Raw genomic sequence first — 12,225 nt, 5'->3', positions numbered from 1 at the left:
TATATATACCTTTAAACAACTTGGTTCTGATTTAACCGCTGTTTTCGTTCCTTGTCCGTATCTAGTGGTACAAGCACATCAGTTGGCATATTTGTGGTATTGTTATACCACATTATACATTTTTGTAATGTGGTCCAAATTTATACTGCATGTAACACTATAGGTACCGTATTTTTTGGACTATAAGACGCACTTTTTTCCCCCCAAATTTGGGGGGAAAAGAAGGGTGCGTCTTATAGTTCGAATGTGGCCGCCCGGCATCCGCTGTAATAGAGAGGCGGATGTCGGTGAGGGATAGACGCCGGCACAGGTGCCGGGGCCTGAGACATCGCTGCCCTGCCCTGCATGAAGCCAGCAGTGGGAGGAGCGATGCTGCTATTCCGCTCCTCCGTCCCCCCGCTGGGAATATCAGCATCGCTCCTGCCGCTGCTGGCTTCATGCAGGGCAGGGCAGTGATGTCTCAGGCCCCGGCACCTGTGCCGGCGTCTATCCCTCGCCAGCATCCGCCTCTCTATTACAGCGGATGCCGGGTCTGTATTGGTGGCCCCTTCTCCCCCGGGGCCGGTCCCCACCGGCTCCATACCTGTAAAGTTGCAGGCCGGCTCCTGCACGGCGATATCGCAGGAGCCGACCTGTTCGGGTAACAGCCGGGAGCCTACTGAAGGCTCCCAGGCCTGTCACGGCTGTATTAGTATTGCGGCTGGGTCTATGACCAGCCGTAATAGTAATATACAGTATGTCCCATAGGGACTTGCAATCAAATGACTGCAGGTTCAAACCCTCCGGGGGTAATAAAATAGTAAAAAAAAAAAAAAAAAAGCTTTAAAAATATATAATACAAAAATTAAATAAGTAAAAGTTCTAAATCACCTTCTTTCCCTAGAATATATATAAAAGTAGAAAATCATATGTCAAACACATACACATTAGGCATCCCTATGTCCGAAAATGCCCAGTCTACTAATAGTTTTCCTGTACGGTGAACGTCAATATCACAATTGCTAAACCGCCGTTTTTTTTTTTTTCAATAGAAGGTGATCTAAGCAATAGACATGCCCCAAAATGGTATAACTAAAAAGTACATCTGGGCCCTCAAAAAAAAAAACTATGCGTCCCCGTACAGCTGCAGGGTCACCTGTCAATGTGGCCTTGCAGCTGTTGCAAAACTACAACTTCCATATATTAAATATTTTACCATTTTTTGCTTCAAATTTTTTTTCCCCTATTTTCCTCCTCTAAAACCTAGGTGCGTCTTATAGTCCGAAAAATCCTTTTTGTGAAACATTGTGGCTTTCCTTTTTTTCTCTATGCTGTTTGGTGATACTCATTGATACTTTGTAATGTTGACTAGTCACATACATGGGATTACCTTTTTCCCCTTCCGGTGGTTGTGACTTAGCAGGCTATTGTTATATGGTTGTTGTTCTGCCTTACATATCTCTTGGTGTTTTTATCATTGTTATATTTGCCAATAAAATTTATTTTGTAATGTTGATAAATAACGGTTCCCTGTCGTCCTACAGCGGCACAATATGGGATATTTCTGCCCCTGTGTGCTGGTAGGACAGGCGGATTTTTAATTAGCCAATTAATTAATCATGGCTTGCCCTATAAGAGGGCACAAGAACCTCCCCCCTGCGTGTTTTTTTCTGTCCTGTGTGACCGGACAGGTGGTGAAGAGGCCTGTGGCCTCCTGTAGGGGTAGGAAGAAGGTGTCTGTTAACCCTTCTTCTCCCCCCTTTTTTTCGCTTTCCCTTTTCTTTCCTCCTGAGAGAAAGATTTAGGTTTTGTCTTACCTGCTCTGCAGGGTGTTCTGATGGCTCAGCTGTGCACAACTCATTCACTGCCCAGTAAGGTAAGCTGAGTCCTAGCTCCAGCTTTCTTCTGTGTTTAGTGCAAACTAAAAGCACTGATACTTTTTGTTATGGGCACTCTGTTATGTCTATTGCAATGGCCTGTATGTGCCTGTCTGTGTTACAGTCAGGTATGGAATTTGTGTGGCAGCTTCTGCTCCCTTTATAATTAGTGCATAGTTTGTGCATGTCTATTGCGATGGCCTGTGCGATTGCTATGGCTTGACCGCACCTATCTGGCCGGGCTTCGCCCGCTGCCCTAAAGTGCAGCTAATGGGAACAGCAGCCTATGAGATGGCAGTGAGTTTTCCAGGAACTCCCACAGCTCTGGTGAGGTAAGCTGAAGGTGCACCAAGACTACTTTTGTGAGTGAACAAGGCCCTTTGTGTGTCTGTAAGGAAACAGACTTTTATGTTGAGTGCACCGGGTCTAGAGTTCTATACTGTTTGTACTCTACCCGAAGGTAAAACCTGCCTGCTGCCATCTGCGCCATCTGCCTGTGGGCTGCCTGACTAACGCCGACTATGTCGGCTTGACTACCTGGCTCATTGCACTGTTGCCTACTTGGGCAGCCATCTGCAGCATCTGCCTGACTCAGCTACTGGCCTCCTAGTGAGGGCTATCTGCCTTGAGTACCTGCTACCTCTGCTCCTGTAGGAACATCATGAGCAGACGTATATTGCTGGTGCAGATTATGGACCCTCCTCAAGGAGGTGGTTTGGTGAGTACGGATCCGGAATAAAAGTGAAAGCATTTCCTCACTTCTAGTAGACATCCGTACTTCCTTGACTCAGCTCGCAAAGAAGCCATGCCCTGGAAGGCTTTCCCTGTCGTTCCCCTCTATGAGAGGCTCCAGGTAGGCGACAACTCATTCCAGCAGACCTATCTCCTATTAGGACCAGACTACAAGGCTGCTGAAGTCCATCCGGTCATCAAGGATGTTGACGGGGAAGCCTCCACGTCTACCTCTGGGGGGCACATTACCTTCCATGCAGACGCATCTCTGGCCAGCATCATGCTTCAGCAATGGAAACAACCTGAGAAAGGACATTCCTCTATGAGAGTCTTCAGGTCCCTGTTCCCCATGGACCCATCACAATGGAACAAGTGGGGGCCTCCCCCAAAGATGGACCTCGTGGTGGCTAAACTATCACGTCAGACTGTAGTCCCCTTAGAAGATGGCTCGAATCTTCAGGACCTCTGGGATCGCAAAGCAGACTCCAACCTAAAGAAGGTGTATTCCGCTAGTTCAGCTCAGGCCTCAGTAACCATAGCCTCAACTGCTGTGTCCGATTATCTGCGGACCCGTCTTTCTCAACTTGAACGGTAACCTCCACAGAGCAGTGGACTACATCTCGTCCAGACAACAGCTAAGGCTCGCCTCCAGTTCCATGGCTATGTCTACGGCCGCATGAGACCTCTATGGTTAAAACTTTGGAGAGCTGATCTCGCCTCAAAATTTGTGCTCTGCTCCCTTCCCTTTGAGCCTGGGAAGGTATTCGGCCGAGGGCTGGATGACCTCATGGAAGGTCTAGTTGAGGGCAAAGGGAAATCCCTGGCGCAAGCCTCCAGAGGAAGGAGATCTCCCCCTCCTAGGGGTCGAGGGTCAACATCTGGCCTTAGACGCCAGCAACAATGGCGGTCTAGATACTGTCCTAGAGGCGTGGGTTGTGGTAATCCGGGGATGACCCCAAAAAGAAGCCTGAATTGTTATGGGGCACCGCTATCTGTGGCCATTATTCATGTTGGAGGACGTCTTTTCCATTTTTTTCAGCAGCATGGAGAACCCACATAGAAGATCTTTGGGTTCTACAGGTGGTAGAATGCGGTTACTCTATAGAGTTCGATCATCTACCTTCCGACCGGCCGGATGGAGTCGGTAAACTCTGTAACATTTTTATCTACAGCAGGGAGAAGTAATGATTACTCTAGATCTCAAAGACGCGTATCTCCATGTCCCTAATTTTAGTCCTTACAGGAAGTATCCCAGAATCGCCATTTATATGGCCCACCACAGAGAGCGTTATCAAGTCACCGCACTGCCGGTTGGCATTTCCTCAGCTCCATTCGTATTCATCAAGGTGGTCGCTCCGGTCGCCGCCGCCCTCAAACTACAAGGCCTATTCATCGTTCCCTACTTGAATAACACGCTCATAAAAACTCAGTCTGCTGCAATCCTCCAACATCATCTCCAGATAGCTATCTACCTCCTACAGAAGTTAGGTTGGATAGTCAATTGGGAGAAATCAGAAATCGTGCCAGCTACCCGGAAGAAGTTCCTGGGTTTTATTGTGGATTCAGAGTTGATACAGATCTTCCTTCCAGCCCAAGGAGGTTGAGAATAGAGACTGCCGCCTGCTTCCTATTTCGGACCCGGCGAGTTACCATCCGCACCGCCATGAGAGTCCTTGGCCTGATGTCATCCTTGGCCAGGGCGGTCCCTTGGGCTTTATGGCATTTGAGTCCCCTTCAGACTGAAGTGTTGAGAACCTGGAATGGCTCTCCACAGGGATTGCACAAGAAGATCTGCTTTTCTCACAGTACCCGTCTTTCCCTCAGATGGTGATACACCTAAAAGACGGAAGGTCCCCGGTCCCGACAGTGTGGACTCTGTTGACAATAGATGCATCCCATTTGGGATGGGGAGCCCATCTGGAAGACAAGACTGTGCAAGGTCGTTGGAGGAGACCTGAGTTGGGAATGTCCAATATCAAAGAGCACAGAGCAGTCTATCTGGCTATTCTTCACTTTGCAAAGCTGTGAAGGTTTGTTCAGACAACATGACCACTGTATTCTATATGAACAAACAAGATGGCACCAGATCTCCAACCCTGCTGAGAGAGGCAAAGCTTATATTTACCTGGACAGGAAAGAATCTGACCCAGTTATCCGCTGTTCACATCAAGGGCTCCCTGAACATAGTAGCGGATCAGTTGAGTCGGGGTATCACTGTATCTGGTGAATGGTCACTCAGTTGAAACGTATTTCAACTGATCGTCCAGAGATGGGGTCTCCTGGAGGTCGATCTTATGGCAACCCGACTCAACGCCAAGGTGGGTACCTTCTGCTCTCTGTACCAGAAGGATAATCCCTTGGCAGTGGATGCCCTGTCCATCCCATGGAGGTTCAGGCTGTTCTACATCTTCCCTCCAATTCCAATCATACCATGGGGCATTGATAAAGTAAGACAGGACCAAGCCTCGGGAATTGCCATAATCTCGTTCTGGCCAAAAAGGGCTTGGTTTGCCCAGCTCATGTGGATGAGTCAAGACATATACTGGAGGCTTCCCCCCCCTCCCAGACCTGGTAACCCAAGGAGAGCTGAGATGCCAGGATCTGAGGAGACTCAACCTGACAGCCTGGAGGTTGACCAGTCCCTATAAAGGAATAGAGGACTGTCTCAAGCCGTTCTGAAGACTCTCGCAAGCGCCAGAGCTGGGTCTACTTATAACAACTATAGAAGAATTGGTAAAATCTTCAATGCCTGGTGTCTTGAACATGAAGTGGACTCCTCCGATCCCCCAGTGAGGGTGATCCTGGATTTTCTTCAGAACGGACTAGAGAGAGGGCTCGCTGCTGACACCCTAAATGTACATGTAGCCGCTCTGTCCGCCTATCTGGGGAGGCGTTTGTCTCCAGATAGTAAGCACCTTTATGAAAGGGGCAACTAGGCTGAGACCTGTGGTTACCACACTTGTCCACCAGTGGGACCTTAATATGGTCCTTTCGGCACTACTCACAAAGCCTTTTGAGCCACTGGAAGAGGTCGAACTAAAGTTCCTGACCTATAAAACAGCAGTTCTTCTAGCTATAACATCAGCCAAAAGGGTCAGTGAGCTGCAAGCTCTGTCTTCGGAGAAGCCATATACCTCCTCTTTCCGGATCGGGTTCCGCTTAGGTTCCTTCCGGGCTTCAGACCCAAAATCCTTCCACCACAAATATAAACCAGCTGATCACCTTACCAGCTTTTTTCCATCTCCTTCCGCTGCTGACGAAGAAAAGTTCCATACACTGGACCTCATGAGATGCCTGAGGATCTACCTCCAGCGTACGCGTTCCTTCAGAAAGTCCGGAAAACCTCCTCATCAACTTCTTGGCGAGACACAAAGGGCTTAAGTCTTCCAAAGCCTCAATTTCACGCTGGGTCAGGGAGACAATTAAGTTATCTTATTCAAGGGCGCATTCCACGAGGTTGGTTACCACCTCCTGGGCAGAGACAAAAGCCTTGTCTCTAAGTCAAATTTGCTGCTGCATTTTGGTCCTCAGAGGCAACCCTTGTGTCCCACTACCGCCTGGACACTCAGGCTTCAGAAGCTACTGCTTTTGGTCACGGTTTAAGTGCAGTTGGGGGTGAGGACCCACCCTAGGGGATTACTTGCTAACTCCCCATATTGTGCTGCTGTAGGACGACAGGGAATGAAGGATTATGAAGATAATCTTGTTTCCCTTAGTCCTAACATTAGCACAAGACTTCCGCCCGGAAGAATTTTGTCATTTTTATAAATATATTATGTTACCTATGTATAATTAGGTTACTCTTGTATATACACGCAGGGGGGAGGTTCTTGTGCCCTCTTATAGGGCAAGCCATGATTAATTAATTGGCTAATTAAAAATCCGCCTGTCCTACCAGCACACAGGGGCAGAAATATATATATATACACACACACATCCATAGCAAAAGCAGATGACAGGAGCTCTTTGTCAATACTGGAAGCTGCTTGATAACAGGGAGGAATCAGTGACTAGAATAAGGTGACCCGGCTAGAGAGGACAGGCACAGGTGAGGGTGCCCTTATCTATACGTACACCCAACTCTCTAACGTCAGATGCCTTCTTATATTCTATATATGAATGACATAACCTGTGTACTCGCCTTCCCCTGCCACTGTCGGTTCCCCTGGCTCCAGGTCGCATTGCCATACTGCAGCGGAGCGGGACATAGGTAAGTAACAGTGTTTTTTTATGTTTATCACCCCGGGTCTCCGATTATTATATTCTGGAGTCTGAAAAGACCCCAGAGTATAGTAATTGTTCATGGGTGTCCACAGTGGGCATAATACTGTGTGCAAGAGAAACAATGGGGCATAATAGTATGTGCAGGGGCCACTATGCGGCATAATACTGTGTGCAGGGGCCACTATGGGACATAATACTGTGTGCAGGAGCCACTATGAGGCATAATAGAGCACGCAGGAATGCGGCAGGGGGTTGGTTGGTCGAGGTCTTCGGTGTCGGTCAGGAAGGGGGGGGGGGGCCCATGTCAAAGGTTTGCCACGGGGCCCCACCATTCCTAGTTACGCTGCTGCACAGGGGATCCACAGCAGGGAAATCCGCTGGCCCCTGAAGCAGGATCTACAGCCACTCTGCGGACCTCTGCTGACTGATCGTCACCTCGAGAGCAGACACTGCGTGGGAAGCCTCACAGTGTTACGGTGAGTAGCAGAGATCACTTGTCCTGTCTTCATTTTTTTTTTTTTTTTTTTAAATGTAGATTGTGAGCCCCACATAGAGCTCACAATGTACATTTTTCCCTATCAGTATGTCTTTTTTTTGGAATATGGGATGGAAATCCATGCAAACATGGGGAGAACATACAAACTCCTTGCAGATGGTTTTATGCCCTTGGCGGGATTTGAACACCAGGACTCCAGCGCTGCAGTGCTAACCACTGAGCCACTGTGTGGCCCCCATTGTCCTGTCTTCTTTCTTACGAGACTGTTGCAATCTTCACAGGCTTATTTAAACCCCCCACCTCAACCTATCAGGTACACCCCATCTTCGTCCTCCTCTTACACTCCAATAGCTGCAGTCTGGCTCAGGCCCACGTCATGAGAGGCCTACCCTTATCCTGCGTATGGCTTCTTCTTTACCTTTAAAATTTACCTCAGGACTTAGAATGCCTTCCTGTTATTTTCTGAAGACAAGTGGGACCATCTCTTGTATCATTGATTCTGGACTTCAGTCAGGACTGGATAAGGATCTCTTAGCTACAAAGTGCTGCCTGATGTGTCCCCTCCTTGATATAGTCATTATCCTGTCATGGAGGGGGAAAGATGATAATTAGTTACTGGTAATTTGATTTCCCTTTGGGCCTGGGACCCCACATGGCATAAACACTGCAGAGGAAAAAAAAAAAAAAAAAAAAAAAGCTTTTTGCATTCACGGTATCCGATAGCAGTATGGTAAAATACATGCAGTGGACACTGCAATTTCCAAAACAGTCATGGTTTTAGAAGTCTCAGCATGTCCGTTATACCTATGGAAATACAAGTGGTTTCCTATAGACACAATTGAAGCAGAAAGTCTGCAGAGGTTTCCTCTGCAAACATTCTCTAAGAAGCACTACAGGGAAGAAAAAAAAAAAAATCTTTAGTCTATTGGGTCCAGATCCCTGTGTGAACATGGCCTTTGTTTACTGTACTAGGAACGTTAAACACTTTTCTATAGCGAACTAGCATAGAGGTGGTGCATTGACACATTTTGCATGTCCATATTTGTTAAAAAAAAAAATAAAAAAATATAGGCTATATATATAGCCTAAGTCCCCCAGTGTTAGCATTGCACATGTGAAGACGACTAGGGCTCCACTATAACATTTTCATTGCACTAAAAGTTACAGATTACAAAAACTCAATAATAGGCACAAGTTTCCCATATACCCACCCTTTATGTCTGACTGGGTAGAACCAACTGTACCATTAAATACAGTTGGCATCCAGTTAATTTTTAGGCAGATATGGAAGTTTCTCCATAGTAGCTACCAATTTCCACATCTGCAGTGCGCTATTGTCTACGGCAGGGGTGGGCAATTAATTTTCCCATGGGGCCGCATAAGAAATTGAAACTATGCTAGAGGGCCGTGCCACGGCAAATTTAGCTCCACCCACTTCTACGTTGATTCCGCCCAGTCCCAATCATCTTTCCATGTGCCCCCACAAAGTATAATCCTCCTACAGTCACCCGTACATTATATGCCCCCACATTATAATGTTCCCTTCCAACTGCCCCACAGTATTAAGTCCATCTCCCAGTATAAACTAGAGGGGACACAAAACTGGAGCGGGACATGAAACCGTAGGGGTAGATGGAGGGTGACATTAAACTGGGGGCAACTAGAGGCAGACAGGTCCCCTACAGCTTCCGCCACGGTTTCCAAGTGCCCTCTTCATCTACCCCCAGTTTCATATCCCCCTTCATTTTCCCCATTTCATGTCCCCCTCCATCTTCCATCTCTGCCCTAGTATAACATTCCCCTTCCATCTCTGCCCCTAGGTTACTGAGACACACACACACACAGATATAGACAGACACATATAGAGACACACACACACTCACATGTCTCCATCTTCTGCCGGCACTAAGACACGCCTCCCTAGTCAAAGCGGTGTAGGCTGGACTGAATCAGTCAGAGGGCCGGATATGGCCCGGGGGCCGAACTTTGCCCAGGTCTGATTTACAGTATACAAACTTACAGATGTTATACAGAACCCCATAGCAAGACCTGGGCTGAGGCCAGAATTCACTTTGGCCACCTATTGATTTGATTGTATTCCTTAACAATGCTTTTTGTCTTCTAATAGGTTTTATTTGAGACAGAGGCTAGCAGGATATTCCTAAATAATACCAGATTATTAAATAAAGCCAGTACATTTTAATATTGAACACCACAAGCACCAGTTAAAATGCAGAAAAACTTTATTGGAAAACTTGTTGACAAGCACAGTCATGTCTGCTTAGGTACTTGAAAGATCACAAGAGATTTGATGGTCCATCACAACTAAGGAGGACATTAGGTTTATTCCACAGATGGACAAGGAATTGTAAATGCAGAGTAGACTGGTGGTATCCATGAAGGAGGCATCTTAGCTGCTCTCTCCCAAGGTGTGCTTGTCGAACAGGTACTCGCCCATGCCGTTATTGGGTAGCCCAAGGCGCTTCAGGTTAGTGATGTAGTCTCCAAGTTGCTTAATAGACTTCACCTGTTCTTCCAGGTATTCAGTCTCCAGGAAGTCACACAGCTGGAAGAGAAGGAGTCAGTTATATAAGGTTACTACCAGCGCCACTATAAGAATAAGTTTTATGTGGTATCGCAGCACATAATTTCTTCAGAGTTGTGCTACATCTGACCATTCAGCCATGATTTATACATCCTGTATTTAGGAAGTTAGGCTGGGGCAGTTGAAAGTCCAGAAGTCTATAGAGGCACTTACTTGAGGGTCGACCTTGTCAGAGGCCAATTTGTGAAGATCCAGAAGGGCCTGGTTCACGGTTTTCTCCAACTGCAGAGCAGCCTGCATGGCCTCTAGGGTGTTGGCCCACTCATCACGTTCAGGTTTCTAAGAAGAAAAAAAAACAAAACAGGGGGAAATCACCAAAACATAACCACTGTTCCACTGAGCAAGACCTGACTTTTTCTGTTGAGAGACATCTCTTAAAGATAAATGGGGTCACTGAGGCATCACAACTGATTTCTCTCCATGGTAGGCTTACTTAGACTCAGTTTCAGGTCTGCATACTACATGAGGACATGTGGTGGATATTGTATGCCCCTGAAATTTTCCATAACTACTGAACACTTTATAGAAATAGGTCCTCACAGAAACATCTGAGTCACTGAGTAGTATATACAAGGCATGCACTGCAGAGGTCCACTCCCATGGTACTCCTCAAATGCTCTTCTAAGCCAGGAAGAAACCAAAGTCTCACCTTGATGTCCTGCAGGACAACGCGACCCCCACGCTTGTTCTGGTACTTCTGAAACTTCTCAGCGTGCTCTCTCTCTTCATGACTCTGTTCTTTGAAGAACTTAGCCACATTATGAAGGGCCACGTCATCACGGTCAAAGTAGAAGGCCTGAAAAAGAAGGAGAGGAATTTTAGAATCGTTCAAGATTCTGTGTTAGAATTGTAGAAGATTAACGATAACAGCACACAAACGTGTTTGACCCATGATACACAGTCCATACACAGTCCGCATGTCAGCTAGATTTACTGTCTTCAATTCCATGCTGAGAGCAGGACTCCTCGCAGTATAGTCATCTATAAGGATAGGAGACCCTGACTCCTAGTGGCCTACTATAAGCATCAGAGATAGCTATACTGCTAGTAGTCCCGCTCCCAGCACAAGACTCAAATTGGTGAATCTGGCTGAAACATGGTTATGTACTTCTCCTTTAAGGGATAAGGTTAAAACCACCACAAGCATTTTTTCCCTCAGCCTGTGCTACACATACCCAGGAATAGAGGAAGGGGTTAAGATGGTGACAGTAACATTGTTGAGACTAGGTAAGATCTATGAAGAGTTAAGGTTAACACCAGTCTTGAGAACCTCTGAGCCAGTAGAGGGCGCACTTGTGTGTGGACATATCAGCTCATTCCTGCCATAACATTCCCATCCTACTTATGCTAGATTTCCGGGCAGATGTGAAAGAAAAAAACATTTTTTTACAGTGTGTCACGAGTTTCGTGGCCCCTCCCCCACAATGTCGTTGTGTAATCACGTTGTGCAAGATAGATGTGAGCCCCAGGGTTCAGAGATAAGCAGAGTCATCCACATGAGGGCAGGTACAGTACAGGGTGTGCACTAGAGAGCTCTGCAAGGAGCTGATATCACTAGAAGGAAGGGTGAAGGAGGTGCTAGCAAGTGTCTCCATTGTAGGAAAGCTGCAGGCACGTACAGCAAGGGGTATTACAGATGAGCGAACACGGTGCTATCACTGAACAGGTAGCTCAGACATTTTATGGCCATAGATCTGCATGAGCTGATTCTTCATGTATCCTGCTAGCACTAGAAGCCTGGACACAATGAAAAGCACCATAAACAATCCTGCATAGAGTAGAGTACTCACCATGGAGAGATAGGTGTAGGAGGCATAGAGCTCCATGTTCACCATGCGGTTGATGGCAGCCTCGCAATCGCGGTGGAAGTTCTGGCGCACCTGGGATTCCATTGCGGCTTCTTGGTGGTTTTTGGTGGCGCAAAAAGGTCACAAAAAAAGTCTCAATGCAGAAATAGAAGATGTTGGAGGAAGGAGCGGAGGACTCAGAGAGTGTTCCGTTCAATCACTGTTGAAGCAAGAACTCTGCTCAGAGTCAGGGCTGGTCTGTTCCGTGCACAATAGAGCTGTGTATTTATAGGCAGCAGTCTGGGGAGTGGTGGGGCTGTCTGCACTTACATCATCTGTCAGCAGCCAATCCTGTGTGGACCTGCTGCACTCACACACAGCAAGATGTGAGGTGGAGCCTCCTCCAGATCTGACCAGTCTGTCTACACGTTCATTCAAGCCTGTGAGGTAATGTCACTGACACCAAGGTATACAAAGTAACATTTCTAGTGTCACCTTACAGAAATCCAAGCAAAAGGCTTTTTA

General features: G+C 47.0%; 1 protein-coding gene across 1 annotated transcript; it reads right to left on the bottom strand.

Annotated features, from left to right (window-relative positions):
- Window positions 1–9,533: 9,533 nt before the first annotated feature.
- LOC142210792 (ferritin, higher subunit) lies at window positions 9,534–11,980 on the bottom strand. Its single transcript, XM_075280213.1, has 4 exons — window positions 11,704–11,980; window positions 10,563–10,709; window positions 10,067–10,192; window positions 9,534–9,874 (listed from the first exon to the last, which is right to left on the bottom strand). Exons 1-4 carry the CDS (start codon window positions 11,803–11,805, stop codon window positions 9,719–9,721), a joined length of 531 nt encoding a protein of 176 aa, XP_075136314.1. The 5' UTR covers window positions 11,806–11,980; the 3' UTR covers window positions 9,534–9,718.
- Window positions 11,981–12,225: the final 245 nt, after the last annotated feature.

The sequence above is a fragment of the Leptodactylus fuscus genome, chromosome 6 (genome assembly GCF_031893055.1).
Source record: "Leptodactylus fuscus isolate aLepFus1 chromosome 6, aLepFus1.hap2, whole genome shotgun sequence".
Lineage (NCBI taxonomy): Eukaryota > Metazoa > Chordata > Amphibia > Anura > Leptodactylidae > Leptodactylus > Leptodactylus fuscus.
Note: the sequence above shows the minus strand (reverse complement) of the source record. Positions and strands in the feature narration are given on the sequence as shown.